Source organism: Microtus oregoni, unplaced genomic scaffold (assembly GCF_018167655.1).
Source record: "Microtus oregoni isolate MIOR12 unplaced genomic scaffold, Mior012 000028F_ref0000031, whole genome shotgun sequence".
Lineage (NCBI taxonomy): Eukaryota > Metazoa > Chordata > Mammalia > Rodentia > Cricetidae > Microtus > Microtus oregoni.
This window is the reverse complement of record NW_024543087.1, coordinates 1937692-1965518: the sequence shown is the minus strand read 5'-3', so window position 1 is coordinate 1965518 and position 27827 is coordinate 1937692. Positions and strand designations below refer to the sequence as shown.

At 46.9% G+C, this 27827-nt stretch overlaps 1 protein-coding gene across 2 annotated transcripts; it reads left to right on the top strand.

Moving 5' to 3' along the window:
• Positions 1–207: 207 nt before the first annotated feature.
• On the top strand, positions 208–27547 carry Abhd5 (abhydrolase domain containing 5, lysophosphatidic acid acyltransferase). Of its 2 annotated transcripts, none has more exons than XM_041677278.1 (7): positions 208–344; positions 11645–11730; positions 14564–14936; positions 20764–20918; positions 24338–24449; positions 26545–26731; positions 27206–27547. In XM_041677278.1, the coding sequence occupies exons 1-7, from the start codon at positions 301–303 to the stop codon at positions 27293–27295; spliced, it is 1047 nt and encodes a 348-aa protein (XP_041533212.1). In that variant the 5' UTR covers positions 208–300; the 3' UTR covers positions 27296–27547. The 2 variants fall into 2 exon arrangements, with proteins under 2 accessions (XP_041533212.1, XP_041533213.1); XM_041677279.1 differs by lacking the exon at positions 208–344 and adding an exon at positions 11253–11271.
• The last annotated feature ends 280 nt before the right edge of the window (positions 27548–27827 follow it).

Here is a 27827-nt window from a genome sequence, read left to right as displayed (position 1 = left end):
AAGAACGACCATCGAACTCGCCTGGTAGGTACGCCTCTCGCAGCGGCAGGTTGACCTTCCCCGTTAGCGAGCCCGCCGCCCCGAGACGGGCGAGCAGCGCATGCGTACGCAGGAGGCCGGGCACCCGGGAAGCGAAGCGAGCCGTGGCGCGGCCGCGCCCTCGAAGAGTCCTAGCCCGTGGACGACGCATGCGCGGGCGGCGCGGTCTTAAGGGCGGCCGCGGCCCGGGGCCGCCCAGTCGGCCTGTCAGCCGGCTTCTAGGTGTGCTCCTGCGCTTGCGCGGCGGCGGTGCCGAAAGCGATGGCGGCGGAGGAGGAGGTGGACTCGGCGGACACCGGTGGAGGGTGAGGATCGCCCGGGACTGGAGGACGACGTGGTTTGGGGGCGCCCCGAGGACGAGTCACCGCTCCGGCTTCCGTCGGACGCGGGCGCCACCCTTCCCGGTCCGTCGGGGCTGAAGGCCGCGGGGCTGCGGGGAGAGCGGCGGTGGGGACGCCCGGCCCCGGCGACCCCGATCGGCGACCCTGCCCGCCTCGAGCGCGCGGAGATCGGAACCCGGCGCTGGCACCCGGCGGCCTCCCCTGGATGGGGAACCGGGGGTCGCCTGGGTGGGGCGTGGGCATGTGGCCCCGGAAAGCGTCTGGCTTCCGGGAACCTCACCAGGAGGTTGACAGTCAGCTGTGCGAGAGCGCGTCCCTGCGTGGCCCGGCGCCTTGCGCTCGCCCGCGTCACGCCTCCCCGGTGCCTGGTGCGCCCCTGTGACCAGGCAGCCAGGCGGTCAGGCTTGGCTAGACAAGCCGGCCCCAGCAAACTTTTCGGCAGCAAACTTTGTGGGAGTTGCGGGGCAGATGCCTAATAGGAAGCCTTTACATGTTTTTGGTTTTGGTTTTGTTTGAAACTGTGTTTGTAGCCCTGACTGGCCTGGACATCTGTGTAGACAAGGCTAGCTTCAAATCTGCGGAGATCTTATCCTTTTTCCTCTGTCTGCTCAGTGCTGGAGTCAGGTGTGAGGCACCACACCCCACTTTTTGGTAGACTCATTTTAAGTTATTCTTGTCTTTCATATATGTCACGCCGTGTGAGCAGAGTAGTAATTGTTGGAAAAGTTAAACTACTGTGAAGGTTATTGCATCGATTCTCAGAAGTCTGCTTTTTTTGTATGGACAGAACTATACATGTCTCCCTTATGGATATGATGGTAGTTCCACTTCAGGTATTTGGAGACGTTTGCATAGGGAAAATAGGTTATATGGTGCTATGAAAGCAAATATTTTGAAAGGATGTTAGGGAAGGAATATTTAGAGATATGAGGAACCACATTCTCCTAGTTTTGCTCAAGTGATAACAAGTTGGGCTCAGGTTTTTGGTTTGTGGTTGAACTTCCTAGTTAAGTTGATATGAAACGTGAGTGTCACGTGGTACAGCTAGAACCTGGCAGCTTGAGTTCCTATCAGATCTGTCAGGACATGTTTTGGCTCTGAGACTACTAGCTTGTGGACCTTTTTGGTCCTGATGGCATGAGGCTCAGGAATCCAGAGCACAAGAATGAGAGCAACTTTTGGCTTGGGTGATGGCTGGAGACCAGTGAGGGTAAGACCAGCCGCAGTCCTAGACAGAGGTAGCCCTCTCTGGCATATCCTTGGCAGGACATCTGAGCAGTCCTGAGTATCTCCACAGAGGTGGCCTTCTGAACTGTAGCAAGCAAGCGCAGAGTAGGCTAAGTTCCTGCTGGGCGTTCCCCCAGTGCGGTCATAATAATCCTAGTACCCCGTGTGTTAGATCTGACTTCTCCCATTTTCGTCTGGAACTGCCCCTGCCAAGTAGTAGAACTAATTGAAACCTACGCCTTTGGGTCTCTGCATTTAGTTTTAAGGCCCTTTCCTTACAGTTCTGCTGCTTCTCGGTTGGAGGAGGGCTCACAGGGTATTTGCCTACTGTTCTGAGTCAAGTTCCTCAAGACATTTGGACTTAGACAGCACCATAATTTGGCTCTGATCTGAGTGTCCTAAGAGGCTTCCCCTGTTGAAGTTAACCCGATGATAGTGCACAGAGGCAAGGGTTTGGAGGGATGAGGAGGAGATCGTCCTAGGGTGGAGTCGCAGTGATCAGATCCTCGTGGTTCATGAAAGAGGAGGTGAGATCAGCATATGTCCCAACTGTGTGTTCTCAGCTCCCCGTGTCTTGCCGTGTGCCTGCCACCCTGGGATTTTGCGACAAGTACCGCTGTAGAACTGACCCCTCTATTTCCTACCTCCAGACTGTGGCCAGAGCACCTCGTTCCTTGGTAACTTGTTAGTGCAGATGGGGAGATGACATTGATAAAGCAAACAGATACAAAGCAGTCGTCTCACGTGGAGACAAGCGTACTGGGAAGCTTTCAAAATCTAGTCCTTTTCAGTCGCAATCCAGTTGAGGAACAGGGTAGATTTCTGCGTGTTGCTGTAATGATGTCCCAGAGCATTAAGTGCTGGTTGAGTTCAGGGAAAAGCTATCACAGAACTGTGCCATTGCAGAATTAGATTGTAGAATAGGTGGCTCGCAGGGTCTTCTAGCGTGGTGTACTGGCAGACCATGGCCGACGTCAGGGATTCTTACAGCACCAGCATCCTGAAGCCAGCCATTGAGAGTGTTAACGCCATGAAGTCATCACATGCTCCTAAATAAGACAGAATTTCTCCCTTACTGCCTTGGTTGACTTGTCAGCATCCTGCTGGGTGTATGTTAAAGTCTGTGCATAGTCCTGTGCTTTGGAGATTCAAGAGTGAGCTGCTTTATCTTCCCTCCTAAAGAAAGAACTGCCAAGGTCTTCCTACTGCTACTGCTCCATAATCTTTGCCCATGACTTCTTCAACATCATGAAACTCTGCAGTGCCAGTACTTAACTCGGGTCTAACACACACACATGCACGCACACACGCGCACACACACACACATGCCAGCACACACTGGCCTCAAGGCCTCATGTGAGCACTGTCTACTGAGCTACATCCTCCAGTCCTCTTGAGTACTATGGTGAAACTCTTATTAGACATCTAACTCTCCTAACATCTTCTTTTCTCTCTTAACGGAGACCAGCAGTTACTTTTATTAGGGTCTATTCTTTTTTTTTTTTTTTTTTGGTTTTTCGAGTCAGGGTTTCTCTGTGGTTTTGGAGCCTGTCCTGGAACTAGCTCTTGTAGACCAGGCTGGTCTCGAACTCACAGAGATCCGCCTGCCTCTGCCTCCCGAGTGCTGGGATTAAAGGCGTGCGCCACCACCGCCCGGCTAGGGTCTATTCTTTTAACTGTTTTCTAAATACAATAATTCCCTAAGAGTTTATTACCTATGAACAGTTTTGAACTGTCTTGTCTCTGAAGGACTGAGGCCTCACTCTCTTCTGTACTGTAGTGTTACCATTGTTTGCCAGCTGTTTGTGTCTAGTTTTTCAAGTGTGCAATGTCTAGACATAGCCTTGTTTGTGTCTCCTTCCTTTAAATGGTGTCAAGTGCACAGTCTCCCGTTGCTCTCTGATTGTTTAAGACAGTTTCAGTCTTCTGGTTGTCTGCATCTTAACTGACCTCTAAGTATCAAACCTGCCCTTTATTGTCTCTGGATAACAAATCAATTATCAAGTCCCCACAGAGCCTAACAGCCTGCCCATCATTGTCCCACTACTACCCGGGAGCCACCTAGTTCAAAACCTTCACGTCCTTCCCTTGGATTTTTGCAAACTATTCTGTGTGGCTCCCATTCAGGTTTGGAATCTTATTTCCTTTCTCTGCACTCTTCCCATGCTTCCTAAACATGTCTCCTGCTTCCTGTCATTCTTCGTGGTTCGTTTCACACCATTTTCTGTAACCTTCTTTCTCTAAGGTCATGGTACTTCGTGTGTTTGTGTGACGCATGCATGTGAATGTACATGTGTATGTATTGCATATGAATGTACATGTGTATGTATTGCATATGAATGTACATGTGTATGTATTGCATGTGGAAACCAGATGAGGACATCGGACATCTGTCACTCTCCACCTTATTCCCGAGAGACAGGGTCTCTCACTGAACCCAAAGCTTGCTGTTTTGGCCAGTCTAGCGCCTGGGATCTGCTCCCCATGTTGGGTTATAGGCACGCTAGGCGGTGTTTCCTTACATGGGTGCTAGGATCTGGACTTGTGTCCTTTGCTTGCACAGGAAGTAATTTTACCAAACCACCAAACATCTCTGCAGCCCCCATGGTAAGATCTTTAAAGACAAGGTCTTACTATTGTGACCTTCAACTCTTGAGTTTTCTGTCTTTACTTCCCAAATGCCAGGATTGCAGGCACATACCCACCACATTCAGCTCTAAAGTTTCTATTGTCTCACTTAAATACTGTTATTAATAGACTTATTTATAGACTTATTTTGTCAGCTTAGAGAAAGGCTTTTGTCCTACTCAAATGTTTGGCAGAGTCCAAAAGGGCTTTATAAATTATAATCTTCAATAATTTCTTACTAAGCCTTTAGCTGTTGTAAACTTAGCTGACACCAACACGGAGCTTACAAACCTGGAAGTTAATTACTCATATTTGTTTATTTTCCTAAGATATTCAGAAATCCATGTATACGAGCAGAACAACAGTTAGAATCAGTTTTCCTGGGATGTCGGAAATAAGATTCTATTTCTTGACCTTAGATGAACCAACCCAGACCTCTCTGTCCCTGCAGTCCAGAATGCCAGTCACAGACCAGCAAATGCAGATGTCAACCCTGTGACCAAAAAAGATTATAAAATCAGGGTGGGCCACGCATTCAAAACAATGCTCAACGGTATGTTTCCGGACTCGGAGGTGTGACCCGTGCTATTATAACACCTGTTTTCAAACATTGTTGCTTTCTAAAATAGCCTTGACTAAGCGTTAAATTTTTAGTTAAACTTAATGATCACCTGATTGTGAGGTACAAAAAAAATGTGCAAAGATAATTTTACTAAAAGTAATTATTAACTTTGAGACCTAGGACTTTTAGTTTTATTGTCTTCACTGTCTGATGGATAGGCTTATTTTAGAACTGACTTGAAGAAACATTTCTCCCACTTGTTAAGTAGCAAGTATGAGCGTTCACATGTAACGGCTTCAAGTGTGTCCGACATGAGGGGTCTGACTCTCTTGCTGAGCGGTTGTTGACTGCATTAGGGAAGGTAGGAAATGCTGTAGGAAGGATGGGCGGATGTGCACATGTGTGTGTGTGTGTACGTGTGCGCGTGGGTGTACATATGTGCATGCTTGTGGGTATGTAAATTCTTGGTTTTACAAGAGAGGGTATTTCTGTGTAGACTAGGCTGGTCTCAAAATCTTAATTGTTTCTGCTTCAGCCTCCTGAGCACTTGCATTATAGTTTGGAGTCACACACACCACTCAGCTTTCAAAATATTGCAAATTAACATGTAGGTCTATCAGAGGGCACTGCTCTCGTAGATATGATGGTCAGTGATCACTTGAACTGTTTTAGTATTGTGAATCTAAAAATGTTATGTTTGTCACTTAAGTTGTACTTGCGTGTGGTGTATTCTCTTTCACAAGAATGGGATTTGAAAATTCTGTTTCCAAGAAAGGAGGCCTTAAGTTGTATTGCAATTCCAATGTGGAAGTTTTAAATTCTTCTTTGAATTATTTCAGAGGAATCTGTTTATTGCCTCAAATTCGTTTATTTGTTGAAGAAAAGGAAAGCTTCATGGTTTATTTAAGGCAGAATTCTGTGCTTGGATTACAGAGAGCAAGAGTGAGCACACTTTCCCCTCCTGATTACACCAGCAGAGGGGTGGAGGCGATTCTGAGCCACACTGTACACAATGAAACCCTGTTTGCTTATGACCTAATTAGAACTGTTACGTTAAGTGACCAGAAGCGTGTGTGGAAATTGGCCAGACATCTGTATGTTTTCTTCAGAATACTTTGAAACCTCTTCCACCATTTCACAATATTTAGATTGTGAAATTCAGGTTTAGTAACACTATAGATAGTCAAATGCCTCAGAGAGCAAAACAGGAACTACCAGGAACTTAAATGTTCATGGCATGAGGTGCAAGTACATTGTTAGTGATAGTTACAAAAGATTAGGTGGAAGGTTCAGGGAAGATTCAGAATACTTAAAATCATATTTTTTTTTTGACAAATATACTTTGTCAATGAAAACCTCTTGGCTTTCCTGAGAGTTAGCACTTGTAGTATGGTCGTCTCAAGCCGTTCTAATTGGTTTGTTTGTTTCCACTCCAGTGGTTATAGATCTAGATCAAGAATCTTCTATTTTCTTTTTAAAATCAGATGCTCCAGGGCTTGTACATCCTGCCGTACCAACAAGCTCAGTGCCTAGGTCATAGGGCTTTTGTAGAAAACCTTCTGGCTCAGGCTGGCGTGCCAAGCCTCCCTGTGCTGTCTGTGTTTCCTTTGGAAACGTTAGTCTTTTCAGTGAAGGGCTTTTCTTCCTATTGCAGTTGATTCTTCCACCTCTTCTACAATCAGGCTTGACTGTGGCTAATACGGCTTATTGATTATTGCTTAGACAGTTCATACATTTCTATTTTACAAAACGTGTAGACAGCTATCTCTGGTTGCTGGTCTACAGCTGTACTGTGTGCATTTTGCCTTGAATCTGTGACCTCAGAAGAGTGACTGAGTCTAACAGCCTTAGATCCAGTGTCCACATGCCGTGCCAGACAACCCAGTGGGAAAGCACAGCCTCTTTGGAGATGTGGTTAAGTTACTCTGCAGACAGAAGAGAAGCTTGGCCAGAGAGTAACAGAGATAGCAAGAAAGGAACGAGGAGTCCTGAGCAGGAGAGGCTGACAGTCAGACCACGGCCTTCACTCTGCAAGTGTCCTCGGGGGCTGCTGTGTGTGAGGTGCTTTATCTACAGGTGCAGTCCCCTTCAGCAAATCCTTACAGGTCATCTGATTAAAGCGTGTTAGGCTCAGGAAAATGCTGTCTTCACAGTTCTATTAGGGATAAAAATAGGTGGAGTTTTCCCACTTCAAATATTACATAGAACAAACTCATTTGTGAAAACTGGCCTTATATTGATGAAAAAATAGCTATGAAAATATGAGAATTGGTGCCCCTTAATTTTTCATATAGCCCACCAGGCTTACAAACACTAAATTGAACTAAGAATGACTGAAGCAAACACTGCATTTGTATTTTTTTGTCCCAACATGTGTATGTCATTTGAAGCAAGTAGACTATAGATCACATCGGGTTTTTTGTATTGATCTTTGATTGTCTCTGGCAAAGAACCGTACTATATGATCTGAAGGATATTTGTTTAAGTAATGAGTTGATATTCAATTATAATAAGTTCCTGTTTATAATTTTATGATCAAATAGAAACAAGCAGGCACGAAAGAGTTTCCGTTTAATGGTAGTAAACAAGCAAAACCACATTACCCTCTTTTTGAAAATTAAAAAATTATTGATAAGTTAAAAAACAAGTTGCTGAAGTAACTTTCCCTGGTGAGTTTGCAGATACACTCAGCAGTGGACTAGTGTGAACACCTTAGGTTTACATCTCAGCAGTTAGTAAGGTGCTAGTTTGAACACCTTAGGTTCACACCTCAGCAGTTGGTAAGGTGCTAGTGTGAACACCTTACGTTTACACTTTGGCAGTTGGTATGGTGCTAGTGTGAACACCTTAGGTTCACACCTCAGCAGTTGGTGAGGTGCAGCACGTGTGAGGGCACCCGCACTCTTCCTGTCCTGTCTTGTCAATGCACAGTGTGAGACTGGCGTTTTAGTGAAGACCTTTATATGTCTAACTATCGGCTATGAAAAGCTGGCCAGATGGATCTGCTAGTATTTTTGTATTGATTCTTTCTATTTGTGTACACACACACACACTCACACAGCTACTGAACCTACTAGGAAACTTGATCTAAAGACTGAGACGAGAAGAAAGTTAACTGAAACTATAAAGGGACAGATAGAGAGCGTAGGTGTTAGGTCGTCGTCCTCCTTCAGTCTCCGCTTGGGTACATGCTGACGACTCTATCTTGGACTTCTCCTTGGCGTCAATTTCTGTTATATTTTGTTTGGAAGCTTCAGGCCCTTGCCCTGCCCACGTACCTTGTTGCTGTAGAACCTGAGGTACACTATGTGCCCATTGCTGATCGAGAGAACCCAATCTGTCTTTGCTCATCACACGCTAGTTAGGCTGCTGACATCACAGTTCTCGTGGGCTCACGTGACCTCCAGCTGGTGTATTTAGCTTTGGCTATGAAGGTCAGCTGTGAGACAGACTCAACTTTTGGTGTGTTCGCCAGGCAGTAGGTGATAAACGTGTAAACGGACAGCCAGTGACTGCAGCATCTGCAGCAGGGACCACGCCTTTGTGCCCTAGCATCTGAAGCAGGGACCACACTTTTGCGCCCTAGCATCTGAAGCAGGGACCACGCCTTTGCACCCTAGCATCTGCAGCAGGGACCACGCCTTTGCATCCTAGCATCAGGAACAGTGTTTTCTGGGAAAGTGAGGTGTCAGGACCAAGGGAAGAGCTGGGTAAACCTTAGACATGCAATAGTAGATGAGGCAAAGCAGGAGAAAATCTGAAGGAGCAGACTGGATAGGACTGGAAGAGTGGGCCACCTGTGGACAGTAGCCAATTTCTCAGGCATTTTGAGGGAGGTACCCTCCTGTGGACCACAGGGATTTGGGGGGCCTTTTAGAACTGAACTCAGTGATCTACTTCTGTTACTAGCTGTGTATCCTCTATGCTGGTGTTAACTGAACGTCAGCTTCCACACCTGTGAACTGGGCCTAACTTGGACCAGATTACCCTAGATTGTGAGAGACCTAATCATTTGCCAGACATTAGTTCCTGAATGCCTGTTACATACAAATTATGTTATAGGAAAAGCAAATGTTGTAGGAAGAGTGTATGAGGTTTAGAAGAAGCTAGAGGCCAAATCTTCCCTCCCCGAATTAGCCTAATTTTCTACTCACACCAGTCTTGTTTCTCTTAATGTTTGTTTTATTCTGTTGAAGGTAAAGGGAGTCAAACCCAGGGCCTCCAGAATGCTAGACTGTAGTAATGGGGGCGGCGGGGCTGCGTTCCCAGCACCCCGGCTGCCTGCTCGGCTAGCTTATGCCCCAAAATAATTACACAGACACTGTATTCTTTTAAGCACTGCTTGGCCCTTTAGCTCTAGCACTTACAGGCTAATTCTCACATCCCGATCAACCCATCTCTAATAATCTGTGAGAACCGGTCTTACCGGGAAGATTCTAGCCTAGTCCATCCTGGGTCTGAGCTTCATGCCCGAGCGGGGCATGGCATCTCTCTCAGGCGTCTGCTCCCTAGAGGAGAGCTGTCAAGTCTCTGACCTCACTTCCTCTTCCTCCCAGCATTTTGTTCTGTTTACTCCACCCACAGGGCCAAGCAGTTTCTTTATTGGCCAATGACCTTCCTCCATGACTAGACTAATGATTATTACAAACTGTGTCCTTGTGTGTGTGTGTGTCCCCGTGTGTATTGTGTCCCTGTGTGTATTGTGTATTGTGTCTCTATGTGTATTGTGTCCCTGTGTGTATTGTGTCCCTGTGTGTATTGTGTCCTTGTGTGTATTGTGTCCCTGTGTGTGTGTATTGTGTCCCTGTGTGTATTGTGTCCCTGTGTGTGTGTATTGTGTCCCTGTGTGTGTGTATTGTGTCCCTGTGTGTGTATTGTGTCCCTGTGTGTATTGTGTCCCTGTGTGTGTGTATTGTGTCCCTGTGTGTGTGTATTGTGTCCCTGTGTGTATTGTGTCCCTGTGTGTGTGTATTGTGTCCCTGTGTGTGTATTGTGTCCCTGTGTGTATTGTGTCCCTGTGTGTGTGTATTGTGTCCCTGTGTGTATTGTGTCCCTGTGTGTATTGTGTCCCTGTGTGTATTGTGTCCCTGTGTGTGTATTGTGTCCCTGTGTGTGTGTATTGTGTCCCTGTGTGTATTGTGTCCCTGTGTGTGTGTATTGTGTCCCTGTGTGTGTGTATTGTGTCCCTGTGTGTATTGTGTCCCTGTGTGTGTATTGTGTCCCTGTGTGTATTGTGTCCCTGTGTGTATTGTGTCCCTGTGTGTGTGTATTGTGTCCCTGTGTGTGTATTGTGTCCCTGTGTGTGTGTATTGTGTCCCTGTGTGTGTGTGTATTGTGTCCCTGTGTGTATTGTGTCCCTGTGTGTGTGTATTGTGTCCCTGTGTGTGTGTATTGTGTCCCTGTGTGTGTGTATTGTGTCCCTGTGTGTATTGTGTCCCTGTGTGTATTGTGTCCCTGTGTGTGTATTGTGTCCCTGTGTGTGTATTGTGTCCCTGTGTGTATTGTGTCCCTGTGTGTGTGTGTATTGTGTCCCTGTGTGTATTGTGTCCCTGTGTGTGTGTATTGTGTCCCTGTGTGTGTGTATTGTGTCCCTGTGTGTATTGTGTCCCTGTGTGTGTGTGTATTGTGTCCCTGTGTGTGTGTGTATTGTGTCCCTGTGTGTGTGTATTGTGTCCCTGTGTGTATTGTGTCCCTGTGTGTGTGTATTGTGTCCCTGTGTGTGTGTGTATTGTGTCCCTGTGTGTGTGTGTATTGTGTCCCTGTGTGTATTGTGTCCCTGTGTGTGTGTATTGTGTCCCTGTGTGTATTGTGTCCCTGTGTGTGTGTGTATTGTGTCCCTGTGTGTATTGTGTCCCTGTGTGTGTGTGTATTGTGTCCCTGTGTGTATTGTGTCCCTGTGTGTGTGTGTATTGTGTCCCTGTGTGTATCCAGTGTGTTGGCGGTGGTGATAGTGGTAACTGGAGACAAAGCCCCGGGAATCTTCCTTGCACCTTCTGACCACCGATCAGATTCAGCTTGTTTCCGTTTTAAATATTCTTTGGCTAAATCTTCATGTATTCCTCTTGCCAGTGCTTTGGTTCAGGCCTCTAACTTTCTCCCATCAGAAATATCTCACTACCGAATCCTCGCCTTAGATGGTTGCTAAACTCTGTGTTGCATCAAATTACTGCAGTAAGGTTTTGGTGTGCTGCCAGCCCTGCGGTTGAGGTCCTCCCACCTCGTGGTTGGCTCCCGGCAAGGGTCAGTAGCAGCCTCCCTCCGCGGTTGCCTCAGCCCTGCCTGCCTTGTTCTCCTGGTGCCGTGTTGAGTCAGGTGCCCGCTTCTTACCTGCTGCTTATTGGTGGCAAAGCTGCTCCGACATCGTGGTAAACCAACTGCTCCAGGCAGGCTGAGCACAAGCCACCCACCCTTTGTACTTTCTCGTGACGTCTGAAGCTTTTCTTTTTCCTATTTTTAGTTTAATAAGAATTCTTAGTAAGTTTCTTCTTACTTTAAGCTACTGTTGGGGTAGAAGAACCTGTTCATGTGTAGTCTTTAGCTCTTCTACACCTGTGTCCTGTAGAGACTGCCTCACTTCGGGAGTGGGGTCCCCCTCTTCTTCCTGCCCTCCCTCACTCCCTTTATAATTATTGGAATTCGACTCTCCTAAGAGATAAGGTAGACTTGGTTACTGCCCTGTAGGTGCCCAGCGCCTATCCCACTGACTTGTGGGACTTAGAGCTTGCCCTCCCCCGGGGGTGGGGGAGGCTGGGGGATGGTGGGGTTCCTCTGGGACTCTGTTTTTAAGGGTACTGAGGGTGAGAAGAGCATGGCCTCACCTATTTGCATTTTGCTTCTGGTGTTCTAGGTCAGGATGGCTAACAGGGTGGCTTCCGACCTGGTGTCCTACGTCCACATCACACCTTAAAGAAGCTGAAGAGAAAATGTTAAAATGTAAGGTTTTCCTCTCGTAAGTTACATGAACTGTTTACTAAAATAGATATGATATATTGTGTCGTCCTGAAACTGAAGGCAAGATTCTGCCGTGTGTTAACTGCTGACGAAAGAGCCCCTTACTCTTCTGTACCCACAAGTGGCACAGTGCCTTAGGGGGCAGTGATTATCAGGATTTTGGGTCTTAGGTCCCTATTAAACCCTTAAAGTAGTAAGAATCCCAAGGAGCATTATTTATGAATTATAGTTATTTATTAGTAGAATTAAATTTAAATTGGACATACTTAATATGTTAATTTTTTTAAAATAATAGTAATAAGCCATTCCATGTAAAAATAATGTTTGAAAAACATTGCCTGCTTGCCAAGAGCTATAGTTAGAGGAGTAACATTGTTTCCATGAGTACAGGTCTCTCCAATGAGCCGGACTCTCTTATCTGTTTTTTTGTGTACTCACTTGTCATGTGACCTCGAGGAAAAAACAACATTGCAATAAAGAATGAGGGTAGGTGGGGCGTGGCAGTGCCATCTTTAATCCCAGCCCACAGCGGGCAGAGGCAGATGGATCTCTGAGTTTGAGGCCAGTCAGGGCTACGCAGAGAAACCCTGTCTTGATGTGGGATTCCCCTCAGTATGGAACAACACAACAACAACAACATGACAACAACAACAACAAAGGAACAAGTATAGAAGGGCAGACAGGGTCTAGAGAGCTGGCTCAGCGGTTGAGAGCATGTGCTGTTTTTACAGAGGGCCAGAGTTCAGTTTCAGCGCTCATGCCCAGTGCTGAGCCACCTGTAACTCCAGCTGCAGGGGATCTGATGCCTCTGCGGGCACTGCGCTCACATGCTCCTACTCTTGTGTGAGATTGCGAGTGTGCGCACAGGCATGTGCGTGTGCGTGCACACACACACATACACAGTATTAGAAAACAAAATGTTTTTAAAAGAATGGCAAATAAAACTTTAATATTAGTGTTAAAAAGTTCTAATATCCTCAGAACCTCTAGAAAACCCTCCTGATAGCCCAAACTATATACTTGAGAACAGAGTCCTAGCGTCCCAGAGTCTGATCAGTGAAACACCCTAGACTGCAGCCAGGCCTGCCGTGATGTGTGCCAGCTCTCGGGCAGCTCACCTTGCTCAGCCTCCCATTCCTTAACTGTGCAGTGAGAGGTGGGGTGCTCCTTCGCCTTGCTTTTGCCTATCATTCTTTACATCCACGTTAGTATTGGCACAGATCCTTTGCTTTTCTTAGGAGCACTGAAATTGGTCCAGACTTCTGGTCTTTACTGTACAATTTTGTACAGGAGTGGGTAAAGCTGGGGCTTCCTGATGTGATTTGTTACATCTCTGCTGCTGCCTGTCTACACCTGATTTTCACCGTCTTTACCATCAGTGGGTTTTCTTGTTTGTACACCTGGCCACTGCAGAGCAAGTGATCATACTGGCTCTTAGGAATGGGTAGTTAGCGCTGTTATATGGGGTTTAACACAAAAGTGTTAGATACCTAGATAATGTTGCTCTATACAGGACTAGCAGAATTTTCATTGTGCTTTATCAAAATAAACTTTTGCTTTTTTATTTGTTTGTTTTCTAAGACAGGGTTTCTCTGTGTGGTTCTGACTTACTTTGTGTGTGTCCTGGAACTTACTTTGTAGACCAGGCTGACCTTGAGTTCATAGAGATCCACCTGCCTCTGCCTCCCAAGTGCTGGGATTAAAGGTGTGCACCACTACAACCCAATAAATAAAAAACTCTTGCTAGGAGATTTATTGAAAATGCTAGACTCTTAACGTACATGTGGATGTCTGACTGAGAATGTAAGTGATTGAACACTGGGACAAGCTCTCTACTTGATGTTACAAACAGTTTTTATGGGAATTCTCCGGCCCATTTCAAAAAGCTGAAGAGATTTGGCTTGCTGTAAATTCTGTAAGTGAGGGCATTTCCCCCAGTTAAGGCAGGGCATCTATTAAATCTCTAACTGCATGCTGCCTTTCTCTTTCCTGCCTCCACGAATACAAACCCTAAAGTTAGTTCTTTGACAAAGGGAGGAAATAAGTGGTTGTCCGTATGTCTGCCTCCCGTGTACATAAACAGATGATGATATTCTTAGAGTGTGGCTATTTAGTTGATAATATCAGCCAACTTTAGTTTTATCTTTGGTCAATTTGAGGGGTTTAAAGTACTTAGTTTTATATAACTTAAACACAAGGGTTTTGATCTATAAAACTGTATTATTTTTTATTTTCTGGGCAGTTGCTTGAACCCAGGTTGCCTCATGCTGAGGTGTTCTTGGCATGCCTGCCCTGTGGTCCCTCTTTTCTACTATGCTTTAAGTGACCTAACTCACCGGCTGTGTGTTTAGTGCAGAAATGGTGAGTCCTTCCCCAAGTTTCTTCTGGTGACTTTCCTTGGTCCTTTCCAGCCTGACTTCAGTCTCAAACGCTAATCTTTCAAATGCTCTGCAAATTCAAGCTGGTATTCTTTTGTTACTGTCTGCAGAGCTAGAGACCTTAACATAATGGGTTCAGGGACCACTCAGTTCTTCTCCAGTTCTGGGCATGTAATAAATGCCTTCCTATGACAGAGTGCAGAGAGGTCAGGAGGTCATATGACTTGCCAGAGACTTTAGCCACAGATACTTGAGGCTTGTCTAGGGTGAGTCTTCCCACGTAGGTGCAGACATGGTCATTGGATCGCTTGCTTTAATCAGGTGCCCACTCTTTCAGGGCTGATGCAGTGAAAGCTGACTCGGTGTGACTGCTGTTCCCCGTGTTCGCTCTGGGAGCACGCAGCAGCCGTGGACTGAGCAGAGCACTCTTTCTCCAGGTGTCCCCTGCACTTACAAGAAGGAGCCCGTCCGCATATCCAACGGGAACAGGATCTGGACCCTAATGTTCTCTCACGACGTTTCTGACAAGACCCCGCTTGTCCTCCTTCATGGTTTCGGAGGAGGTCTTGGACTTTGGGCCCTGAATTTTGAAGATCTAAGCACTGATAGGCCTGTCTATGCCTTTGACCTGTTGGGCTTTGGCAGAAGTAGCAGGCCTACGTTTGACAGTGACGCAGAAGAAGTGGAGAATCAGTTTGTGGAATCCATTGAAGAGTGGAGATGCGCCCTCGGGTTGGACAAAATGATCTTGCTCGGACACAACCTGGGAGGGTTCTTGGCTGCTGCTTACTCTCTGCAGTACCCATCAAGGTGAGTCCACAGCAGAGCAGAGGGCCAGTCTCTGGCCCATTCTCCTAGTCTCTGTTAGTCTGACAAGATAGACCCTAGAGATAGATGACCACAACTGAAATCAGAGTGGTAGCCAATGTTGTAGCTAAAAGGATGAAATCAGAGTTTTCTATCACATTACTATATGTTGTTAAGCTTGACAAAGGACATTATATCTGTTATTCATAATTATACAAAATCTGATCTGTAAGTTCTTTTGAGACAGGGTCTCATTGTGTATATCTGACTGCCCTGGGACTCATTATGTAGACCGGGGTAGCCTCCAGTTCACAGAGATCGACCTGCCTCTTCATCCCTAGTGTTGGGATTAAAGGTGTGTGCCACCACACCTGGTCTGATTACCAAGGTGTTATCGCTTATTTTTACTATAACAATTAAACCTTTGGATCCAGAAGGCTTTTCCAGACCTTTTGCTGAGTTATATTTATGATGGGAAGCAGGCTATATCTGTGCGACTGAGCAAATCATGTGAGCTCTGAACTTGGATTTCCTTCATAGTGCACCTCTCATGGTTTTTGACTACATCATTCCCTAAAGCTTGTCATCACAGAGCTTTTAAAGAAATAATAGAGACCGGATCCTGCTGGGTGCTAGGCTGACCTCTAACTTACTGTGTAGTCCACGCTGACCTCAAACTTCAAACTCAAGCCTTTTTCCTGCCTGAGTCGTGGGATTGTAGACTTACCCCACCGTGCTCAGCCAGAACTGTTTTCTGGTCCTTGAATTAGTGGGTATTTTGCTTTAGAATCTTGCTACTTTTTACCCCGCTGTTCCCTATAATATTGGTGTTCTAGCAGCAGTCACATTTCAGTCTGAAGAAAATGAGAGGAAAACTTAGCTTCATTTTGAGCCTTCTTTGTACAGAAGAGAATATCCCTGTTTTTGTGTTGCCAGTGGGTTCTTCCGGACTGTATTTTAAATCTAGAATCAAAGCTGTTGTGGACATTGAGGGTTGTGGGTGAGGGCATGGGATGGTTGTTTTCAGAGTGTCGGTACCCATCCATGGGCCATTCGGTTTCACAGCTGTAGACATGCAGTCTGTGCAGTGTTGGGCACGTGGTACAGTAGACTGTGGTTTCCCTGCCCCAGTTCCTTTTCTCCACAGATTTGGTGTGCCAACTTCAGCCTTTGTTCCTAAATTCTCCATATGCTTGAAAGAGACAGCCTTGTCAACCAGAAGACCTGTTCATTAAAAAAAAAAAACAAAACCCATCACACTTCCTTTTCTTAGTGGGCATTTTAAGGCCAGCCAGTATGAATGCATCCTGCTCATGGTAACAGAAACTTAATGATATTTGTGAGGAATAAAGAAAGACATAGTTAAGACAACAGCTGTTTGTGGCATCTCTGGAGCTATGACAAAAGTCTGTGGGCTGGACTGTCACCAACACTACATTGTAACCCTCAACCCTCCCTAACTGACTGCTGAGTAGCAGAGCTGGTGACATTTCCATTTACAGTTGTGAGCTGCTCTGAAGAAGCAGAACTTGGTGAATGCTGAAAAAAAATCCATGGAGAGAATCACAGCAACTGATCCCCCCCTAGAGCTGACTGCGTTTCAGAGAGTGTGTTATGAATGTTTGTGCTGAGCACTGTGGAACCAAAACCACTGAGTAGTGGTCCTAAGTGTAGCCTGTCTGAATTCCTCCTCTTAGTGTCAGAAGATGGCTCTAGGATTGGACAGCCAAGAGTGGATTCCTTCCTTCCTTTCTTCCTTCCTTCCTTCCTTCCTTCCTTCCTTCCAGATTTATTTTATATTATTTGAGTTTGGTTTTGTTTTGAGATATATAGCCCTGGCTATCCTGAAATTAGCTGCATAAACCAAGACGGCCTTGAACTCAGAAATCTGCCTGCCTCTGCTTCCCGCATATTGGAATCAAAGTTGTGTGCCACCATGCCTGGCTTAATTGTCTTTTTTTTTTTAACTAATACTTTTGACTTCATAACATTTGTTAAACGTGGGTGAATTTCAAAATAACAGTGGATTTCTAGACATCCCAGCATCATGAGGAAGTCTCATAACAAGTGGGGTTCGCATTTGATGTTTCTAAGATGTGGGGCTGCCTCCCGTGTCATCGCGAGTGTTTCAACAGGGACTCTGTGTACACTGTCGACTTTGGTGGTGGTTTTGAGTCACAGCTGCATTTTCCCCGATGCTATTATCATCCCTACCCAAAGAAAGGCTTCAAAATTCATCATACCTTGTTGGAATGTCGGCTATATGCCCAGCTACGTGTACATGAGTTTTTTTGGAACGGCATTTTAAACACCCGTACAGTGGCTCAACCCCAGGGGTGAGTGCTGCAGGCAAGAGGCAGACCGTGCTCTGAGAACCCGGTCTGGTCTCCTGTCCAGTGATGGTCTAAAGAAATATTTTTTGAGCTGAGGTCTGAAAGAGGCATGCTGGGTGGCGGGAGACAGCTCCAAATGAGGGGCACAGCCATCTCGGTTCATCTCAATCTTTCAACTATAGCGCGATGAGTGGAGATGCCGCCGGGAATTTCACTAGTAGATTAATGTGATAGGTCACAAATAGAGCTACTTGCTGCTTGAAGAGTCTTGGGCTGTCTTCCCTTAGGAAGAGTGAAGCTCGCCAGTGCTGGTAACCAAGATATTTGCCACTTCCTCTCAACTGTTCAGATTTCCCTTTGCAAAGAAGTATCTGTGTTACAGGTATTTGCTGCACACTAAGAAAGGCTGTGATGGACGCTTAGAAGGATGTACTGTAGTGCAAACTGCAGTCCCAGCACCCGGGGACAGAGGCTGGGAGCGCAGAACTTGGAGGCCACTCTGGAGCACATAATGAGATCTCGTCTGAGAAAAGAAGCGGATAGGCACAAACTGGTAGAGAGCCGTCCCAGGTCACAACAGCACGCTAGAACTGTCTCCACCAGTGACAGATTGTGGACAATATTATCTTGAGCTCCTGCTGCTCTTGCCTGACTGCTACCTGACAATGCAGACCTGGGCTGAGCAACTTTCTGGTTCCTCCTAAGAAGAAAATTTCTTGCACTTGACCTGGAGTTGAATGTGCTGAAATGTTTTCAGGTCCTCCCTTTCTCCCAGTGGTGTGGTGTCAACAGGAAATACCCTGGGCTCACCTCTGGTCTGAGAATGCTCCTTTGTGTAGACTGGAGTTCTTTCTGGTTATCTCGCTTGCTCCTTCCCTTGTTTCAAGGAAGCCCTGCAGATTTCCTGGTGCATCTTAGTTCTGGACTGCTTGTTCTGGTTGTGTCGTTCTAGCTGGGCGCTGACGGCATCTGTAAGACTCAGGTGTATAGAGTCATGTGCTCATTAAACAGATACCACTCCGCCCAGTGAGCTAGTTCAGGTGTGACCCATTGCTTTGCCCTTAGAGGTGTAAGCTGTTTATGGGCTGCAGACCGAAACTCTGCTGACCACCATCAAGAAGCGTGTCCTTTTGTTTCAAAACAGATGAGCTGTCCCTTTCTTCCCACTCTTCCCATTCCGTGTTTTCCTGTAGTTGTTGAGGGAGGTATCTGCTAGGATGGCTCAGGTGTGCCATCTTTTCAGACTCATTCCTTACCCTACCTGTCAGCTGACAGCCCTGTCAGGGTGGGGCCCATACTGTGGCTCATGTCTGTAATTTTGGCTCTCAGGAGGCAGAGAGGAAGGAGGAGCTTTACAAATCCGAGGCTGGTCCAGGCTACATAGCGTTTCCAAAAGGTAATACATAAAACAGAAATGTAAAAATCCTCCAGTTTATCCTCTGTGGGATACACTTTGCTAAGACAGCTTCTCTACTGGATACTTACCACAGCAGCCACCAAGGGCGATGCTTTGTGTGGTCTGTTGTATTCAAATGAAAAGCAAGGAAATTATTTTATGAGATCTTTTACATATAACTAAAGTGGATGCATCAAACTACATTTCTGATGTTGGAGGCTTTAAAACTTTATTTTTAAACTTTTTTTTTTTTTTTTGCTATAAGTGTTGTAAAGAATTTATGTGTGTGTGGGGGGGGGAGGGATAATGCTCATGCTGGTTGTAATTTTTAATTCCAAATAATACATCTTATCAAAAATAAAACAACACTTCTGGCCCTCTGTAATATCATAACCAGCAGCGGTATAATCCAGGGCCATCTGGGGACCACAACAGTCCACACCATGGAACAAAACAAAACCCGCAGGCCTTACTGAGAACTGCCACCTTTGCCACACTGGTCCTGAAGACAGGCTTGAACAATTCTAGGTCAATTTTACTGCCTTTCAGAAACAAGCAAATAAAGATTCTTCACCCTGGTTTATATACTTCACACAATGTATTAAGCTGACATTTTCCAGAGGATATTTTGAAAAATATATTAAACAAGGCAAGCAGAGACAAATTCTTACCTAGAGCAAGGTGAGACTTTCCTCCCTGGAGCGCAGCGGGGTGTTTGGATGAAGAGCTCATTTCTTTGTTTAGGAAGTTTGCCAGTAGTGAATACTGCCAGCTGCTTCCTGCCATGAATGCTTGCTGTTTTCATTAAGGTGGCCATTCCTTTAATTCTGCTCTCAATGCTGGCATGTCTCTCCCACTCTCTGAATTTAAAGGACTCTGCCATTTTGTTTTCAGAAAAAAAATCTATTTTCGATCTTTTTCTCATACACTATTAAAAACTTAGACTTGAAAACACACTAGGTGTGCACAGCTGTCTGCGGCACATAGCTCCCTCCACATAGTTCCACTCACAAATAGACGCAGGGCTCTACAGTCGGGAGACAGTGTTTGCACTGACTGAAGGTTGGTAAATGACAATGCACTGTTCGAACCGCTGCTGTGGAAGCTTCTGGAATGAAAGCCTGAAGGGGAGGGGCTGTCCTGAGCACACTGGAGTGGGAAATGAGGTTCAGCCTTACTCTGCGCTAACAATCATTGCGTGCTGGTGCGTGCCCACTCTGCGTCTCCGCTTCCTTCTATCCGTGATGAGAGGTTAGACTGAGTTTTCTCTGTTCTCTGCGATTGTCCTCACACGTGCTGACAAAACACTAAAGCAGATTTCTATGTAAGAGATAAAACCACATGGACAGTTTTCAGTGGCTCTGCCGCTGTTTGAGGTGTGGCTGGGGAGGCCGTCAGACACTGTCATCTGCTGGGGGTGGTCTGGCCATGGGGGACTGCTGTGGGTACAGTTGGAAACGTTCCTGTGTTGGGGGCTGTGCTTCAGGAAGTCTTTATGATAAAGGGAAGAAATCACACCTCTCACATGGTGGCAGTTCACAGTTCTCTTTCTTTATCAGAATAAGTTTCATAAGACAGAATTATACCTATTAATGTTGTAATGAGTCTATTTGTATGAAATTAAATGAAAAAGTTATCTAGTAAAGAAGTTGTTTGGGGGAGAATTATAGCTAGTTTATTGTGTTGCCGTGGGTGGAGTGGACAGACGTGCTTCTTTTGCCACACTCAGACTCCCAGACGGGAATGTCTTTTGTGAGCCCAGGATGTACTATTGCCATGTTTGTGGGGAAATCCTAACTTGCCTTAAAATTTTAGAATTATTGTCCCATAAGAGATTAACCACTTCATGGGTGTAAAGCTGATCTCCCATCAGTTCTGCCGTGTCCTCTCCTTTTTCTCACCCCCCCTTCTCCTTTCTTTTTAGGAGTGCAGTTATATGTTCTACTTTGGTGTATATTTTGTTCAATATAAGCAAAGCCTTCCTTTTACCATGAGCTCCTCAAATCCTTCCCATTTTAAGAGCTGACACAGTGGGTTAGCAGTCAGTCCTCCTTTAGGGGATCACAAAATGAACTTTAACTTGTTTTTCTTTCCTCATCAGGGTTAGTCACCTCATTTTAGTAGAGCCGTGGGGTTTTCCTGAGCGACCAGACCTTGCTGATCAAGAGAGACCAATTCCAGTCTGGATCAGAGCCCTGGGGGCAGCCTTGACTCCCTTTAACCCCTTGGCCGGCCTCAGGATTGCAGGACCTTTTGGTGAGTGTTCCTGTCCTGGGAAACAGCCGTGTTTACAGATGGACAGTCAAGAGCGCCTGCTCCCCACTTAGGATTGGACGGGCCTCCTCCCATTAAAGCCGTTGTCAGCTCAGAGTGCCCCTAACGCTACAGAGCCCTTGTGTGTGGCTGGTCACATGAGTCACTGTCCCTTCCTGTCATCATATGGTCTGGTTCCACTCATCAGCTCAAGAAACCATCAAAATTCACATTATGATTTTTGTGAAGACCCGTTGCATCTCTCACAAACGGGGGACTGTCTGTGTTCCCTGGTTACCTTTGCTAGTCACAGTCACGGATAAATCAGGGCTCTCGCTTTTCCTGATTCTTCTGTGGTAAGGGTCAGGCTGGATAATGATGAGATGAAGCCCATCACTTTCCTTTTATATTGTAACACATTACAAGTAGGTAGCAAAGCAGAGACAGGGAAACACTGGAGATAAGGTAGGTCGGTCTCAGCACCCTAAAACCCGAGCAGATGCTGTGTGGGGTACGGGGCAGGAGTGAAGCGTGATCACCTCTGTGCTCATTTGAGAGGCCGTGGAGCTGATGGTGAGGAGCCAGCAGTAGAGGCCGTGGAGCTGATGGTGAGGAGCCAGCAGTAGAGGCCGTGGAGCTGATGGGTGAGGAGCCAGCAGTAGAGGCCGTGGGGCTGATGGTGAGGAGCCAGCAGTAGAGGCCGTGGAGCTGATGGTGAGGAGCCAGCAGTAGAGGCTGTGGAGCTGATGGGTGAGGAGCCAGCAGTAGAGGCCGTGGCTGCCAGTGAGGAGCCAGCAGTTAGAGGCCGTGGCTGCCAGTGAGGAGCCAGCAGTAGAGGCCGTGGCTGCCAGTGAGGAGCCAGCAGTTAGAGGCCGTGGCTGCCAGTGAGGAGCCAGCAGTAGAGGCCGTGGCTGCCAGTGAGGAGCCAGCAGTTAGAGGCCGTGGCTGCCAGTGAGGAGCCAGCAGTAGAGGCCGTGGCTGCCAGTGAGGAGCCAGCAGTAGAGGCCGTGGAGCTGATGGGTGAGGAGCCAGCAGTAGAGGCCGTGGAGCTGATGGGTGAGGAGCCAGCAGTAGAGGCCGTGGAGCTGATGGGTGAGGAGCCAGCAGTAGAGGCCGTGGAGCTGATCGGTCACCACAACTCAGGTCTCTCCTTACCCCCCTCCTGTCCATGTGATGAAAGGTGACATGATCCTTTGCGTGAACGTCCTGGGGACTCCTGATTATTTACTTTGAGTATTGGTATTTAGAGTCTCACTCCAACATCTTAGGCGATAGCCACAAAAAGTCCTTCCCTTATTGACTCAGATGATGGCGATCTGAGCCCCTACTCTGCCCCCTTACAATTTGTGTAAGTTGGGAGTGCTTTTAGCAATAAATAACTGAATATCTGATAAATGGCTTAAACCATGAGCCCTTTTATGAATTTCCCAACACGCAGTCTGGGTTGAGTGGCTCTAGCACTTTCTAGCTTCTGTGATGCTGTGCTTGTTCCCTTGCCTCCGATGATGACATCAACCCGAGACAGGGTTCCACTGTGTAGCCCACCTGGCCTGGAACCGAAAATACAGATCAAGCCAGCCTCAAATTCACAGAGATCACCTGTCTCTGTCTCCCAAGTGGGGGGATTAAAGGTGTGCCCTACCATCCTGGCCTGTGTCTGTGATCCTTTTAACAATCTTCTATGTTTCTGTGTGCATGGTGTACTTATGTACACCATGTGTATACCTGGTGTCCAAGGAGGCCTGGAGACTGCATCAGATCCCCCGGAACTGGAGTTGCAGATGGTTGTGAGCCACCGCGTGGGTGCTGGGAGCTGAACTCTGTGCTGCCTACTGCTGAGCCATATCATAGTCTCATATCTGTGTCTGGGGTTCTCTCCCCTCCCCCATTGTTATCCAGTGACCCCATGACACAAAGCCTCACTCATAGAGCAGCTCCTGGAACAGTGAAGGGGGCTCCCAGGCCGCCCCTTCGCTCTCTGCCCACAGAACAGGGAAGGCAGCCTTCCTTAGCCATCACTACCTAAATCAGTACTAGGAAAGGAAGCCGCATTCTATTAGCAGGAAAGGGAGGGAGACATGGGAAGGTAGATACAAATATGGAGTGACCACTGTCTGGCTGCTAGATTCTGCCCCCTTCTTTCCAGTCCTGGAAACCTCCTTGCCCTTTGGGTGAGAATGGTTGAGTAAAGGAGTCGTAAGAGGCCACAGGGTTGAGCTGGTGAGCACGGCACACTTGTCACACTTCTCTGGGGCTCATTCAGGGTCACCCTTGTCCAGCGCTCACTCAGGGTCACCCTTGTCCAGGGCTTGCTCGGGTGTGATTTGTTCTCCCTCCAGTCCTCAGTCTCTCTTGAAAAACGCCTTTCTGGCTATCTGGCCATCCTTTGATAAGCTCCTTGGGTTCTCATGAAATGTTAGCAGATTGCAGGGCATCACAGGCATAAAATAACAATTATGGGGAAAGAAACGTGGGAAAAGTAATTAAAAGACTTCTTAGTGAATTTCCACATCACCAACCAAATACTTGAGCAAAACAGAGGGCGGAAAATTTACATTAATTCAGTTTCAGGGGCGTTCGGATCCTCATAACTGGGAAGGAATACGCATCGTGGTGGAGGCTGTTCACAGCCTTCATACCAGGAAGCATCCATCCCAGTGGCTGGTTTCCACCAGCTCAGCCCCACCTCCTCAGTACACCGTCGCCTCCCAAAACAAGGCCAACCCGGGCCTGTGAGGAATGTTCAAGGTGAATGTTCAAGGTGGAGGCGGGGAGTGAGGAGCCAGTTGCTAGTATAATGAGCAGCGAGGAATTCAGCAGAGAACAACCACAGCTATGCCGATGGGAGGCCTCTGCTCTGCCTTCTGTTCTCCTGGAGGCCTTGTGTTGTCAGCACGACCGGGACCCTGGTGTCCCAAAATTATATACAATAGTTTGCTTGTTTAGACTCTAACATAGTCTTAGTATGTTATTGTGGAGGGAAAGAATACAAGCCAATAATGTGATTTTACATGTTGGCTACTCTGCTCAGTGGCCTCACTTGGAAATACATTCTGCAGAAAGAAGTCCTAGGAGCCCAGTGTATTTGGAGCTCCTACAGCGCAGCTGCGGTCAGTCTCCTGTCCTCGGGGACTTAGCGTCTTCCAGGATGTATGCTTTGTTCCAACCTAAGGTGTATATTTAAGAACATGAGTAGATGTGTATACATTAGCACTTACAGTATAAAAAAACACACTTTTATGTATGTACATAGCACTTACAGTATAAACAAACACACTTTTGTGTGTGTACATAGCACTTACAGTATAAACAAACACACTTTTGTGTGTGTACATAGCACTTACAGTATAAACAAACACACTTTTGTGCTGTGAGTAAGTTAATAACGTAGTAGATGTGTGTTTCTATTTTCTGTCGAATAGGGTTAAGTCTAGTGCAGCGCTTAAGGCCCGATTTCAAGCGGAAGTACGCGTCCATGTTTGAGGACGACACCGTGACCGAGTACATCTATCACTGTAACGTGCAGACCCCGAGGTAAGGCTCAGACTCTGACTGTTCCCACATCTTCATTCCTTCCTTGAAAATTCTATCCTGTCATAGTTTCCTCTCCCACACCCGTCTCAGAATTATCCCCGTTCCCTGCTTAACCAGCTTTGTGTCCTCTTTTTTTCTTAAACCAACCAAATAAAGTTGGTGGTGCTCGTATATTCTTGGGTGAGTGACCCTTTGCTAGAGGGTGGCTGGCCTACGGGGAACACACCTTAAAGAAAACAGGTCTTACCCTCCCAGCAGCCCTCAGTTGCCAATAGCTCCTACCCCAGAGGTAGATCTCCCTCCTCCCACTCCAAGCTGGAATTTTTGTGTTGTTTGAGCTTGTGCAGGTCTTGTAAATTCTGTCACAGCTGCCGTCAGTTCCTGTGTGTGTGTGTGTGTGTGTGTGTGTGTGCTGTCACAGCTGCCGTCAGCTCCTGTGTGTGTGTGTGTGTGTGTGTGTGTGTGCTGTCACAGCTGCCATCAGCTCCTGTGTGTGTGTGTGTGCTGTCACCGCTGCCGTCAGCTCCTGTGTGCAGCTCTTCTGCTGTGTCTAGAAAACTGTTATTCTAAACTTATTGTTTGTGCTTCAAAGTTTTGTTTTTATAAATATGTGTTTATTGGTAGTTAAGTTAAATATATTTTAAAAGACATATTTCTGCCACATAATTCTCCATCTATTCATGAAGTGGCTATAGTGTAAGCATTGTGTATTGTAAATAAATGGGCATTGTAAATAAAATACACTTCCTTCCCCTCAAAGAGTATGGCCAATTCTAGGATGGCTTAGGTTTAGGAATCTCAAAGAAGAGATCTAGGTTGACAGACAAAAGAATTTCACTTCAAGCTTATTTCCCAAACTGAATGTGAAGGCTCCATACACAGGAGGTGCCCAGTTTAACAGAGGCAGTGGCCTGCAGAGGTCAGAGGTCGTGGCCTGCAGAGGTCAGAGGCCGTGGCCTGCAGAGGTCAGAGGCCGTGGTCTGCAGAGGTCAGAGGCATGGTCTGCAGAGGTCAGAGGCCGTGGCCTGCAGAGGTCAGAGGCCATGGCCTGCAGAGGTACTTCTAGAGTCTGGCAGGCTTGTACAGGTGACAGACTGGGCAGCACTTTTCGGTTCACTTGGCAGTTCCCACGCCCTTATTGGGCATCTCCTAATGTCTGCACATCAGTGTGAGCAGCCCAGCTCCACTGGGTGAGGACAGAAAGGGTGAGTGGGGCAGCCTTCTGCTTGCTAACTTAGGACTAGAGGGGGAGATAATACTCAAACAAGCGCAGGGCAGCCAGAAAAAGCAAGGGGAACAAACACGTGATTTTCTAAAACAGGGCTTTTGAGCACCAGGTGCAAGGTATCTGTAGAAAGCAAACTCTGAAGATGTGGAGTACTGGGAGGAGCCTCCAGAAGGGGCTTCCAGTTCTGAGGGTCATGGTACATCAGCAGTGTGGTCCCTGCTGGGCATAGGGCAGGGCGTGGAGTTCAGGACATTTTGGCTTCACAGACTGGGGTACAAGCAAACACAATGGCTCCAGAGCTCAGGTGAAGGCTCTGACCTGACTCTGCAGTTCTGGGCTGCATCAGTGACAAAGGCTGGAGACAATCCTAGTCTGCTGCGTAGGCCAGGGCTGGACGCTGTAAGGCAGGGCTGGCAGAACTGAGGCCAGGCCAAGATGCCCACACAGCACCACCCCCCATGGAAACCTTTGGTGGGCGGGGCTGCAGCAGTGTGGGTTAAAGCAGTTAGATTCTCAGTCAGTAGAGGAGCTGGAGGCTGCTGAGCCTAAGACATGGGCGGTTTTGTGACTGGCTGGCCGGTCGGTCCCTAGGTCTCTGTTGTCTCCGACTTGCTCAGCAGTCCAGGGACTTCTCCAGAGCATCCGTTACTCCAGCTTCAGCTTCTTATTTTGAATTAGCTACGTCATACTGCAGCTTCGTTTATCTAATAGCAGTAATGAAGAATGTCCCCTTACATTATCTAGTAAATTGTTCAAAAGTTTAAGCAAACATTTCTCTTAAATGCTGGGAGGCCGAGTGTAAGTGTGCTTTAACTGGTGGGACTGTAATGCAGACTCACTCCCAAGGTCACGCTTCTCTCTCCACAGCGGTGAGACCGCTTTCAAAAACATGACAATTCCCTATGGGTGGGCGAAACGGCCAATGCTTCAGCGGATAGGAGACTTGCATCCTGACATTCCAGTTTCTGTGATCTTTGGCGCCCGATCCTGCATAGATGGCAACTCTGGTACCAGCATCCAGTCCCTGCGACCGAAGTCCTATGTGAAGACAATAGTGAGTATGGAGCCATTGTTTCCTTTCACAATGAAGTGTGACTCATTAACTCCATGGGTCTGGGCTCCACTCACAGCCCCGTTCAGAGACCTGATGTCGCAGGGATGCGGGCGGCTTTGAGTCATGCACACTTTTATGTCCCATAGAGAATCACCTTTCTGAGGACCTTCCCAGGCTCTGTGGAGACACTGAACGACTGGTTCATAGGCTCCCACCCCTCTCCCAACGCAGTACACACAGCTGAATTGTTTAGCCCGGCAGCTGAGAGTGTCTTTGTGTTAGCACTTGTGTGATGGAGTTACTAAGATTCAGGAGATTTTCCTGTTTATCCCAAAGCCTCCAGATGGAAATCCTCAATACTTCATGGGGGAGTCTCTCTTGTCTTTTTAAGACTCAAGGCTCTTGTTTCTGAGCAATGTTGCTTACCCCCTGCTGTGTCTCACTTCCCTGGTCACACCTCTCTTCCTTTCCCAGGCTATCCTGGGGGCGGGCCATTACGTGTATGCAGATCAACCAGAAGAGTTCAACCAGAAAGTCAAGGAGATCTGCCACTTGGTAGACTGAGCCCACGGAGCTGTGGGAGTCCCTGCGACTGACGCCCCTCTTGAGCAATACCCTACACCCACGGAAGAGCAGAACTCAAGAACCAGGCCGCCCCTCGGCTGGACTCTGCACTGTTGTCTTATGAAGTCACTTCCACATTTAAGCCAATTAGTGCCTTCTAGAAGGACGGCTTTCCTTTCCCCTACACAAAATGGAAGTACACAAAAGTCTTCCACTTTAATCGTAGCCTTAAATAAAGGTTATTTGTCCTTCTGATGTACTGAAAAATTGTGGTTTTTCAGCTGAGACTTTTCTCATTTTTACCTAACTTTGCTAATTAGGTGCTTGTCATATTGCAGTCTATATGCCAATGTAGGTCACTTCTGCGTCTGTTACGTTAAATACTGTGACGTGCACTTTATTTCGTTTGCATGTATTTACCGTCTCTAAGAACTAGCATCGTTAATCCAAGTGTTTTTAAGTAAAAACTTTTCAATTTAGAATACTTCATTTTTGAAATGGAGTTTAGAATATTTCATTTTGAAATGGAATA

Excerpts from the sequence above, each read along its gene's own strand:
- Abhd5 (XM_041677278.1), top strand. The coding sequence starts at position 301 with ATGGCGGCGGAGGAGGAGGTGGACTCGGCGGACACCGGTGGAGG. Across the intron at positions 345-11,644 it reads TCGGCGGACACCGGTGGAGG|GTCAGGATGGCTAACAGGGT; the intron begins GTGAGGATCGCC and ends CTGGTGTTCTAG. Across the intron at positions 24,450-26,544 it reads TGTAACGTGCAGACCCCGAG|CGGTGAGACCGCTTTCAAAA; the intron begins GTAAGGCTCAGA and ends CTCTCTCCACAG.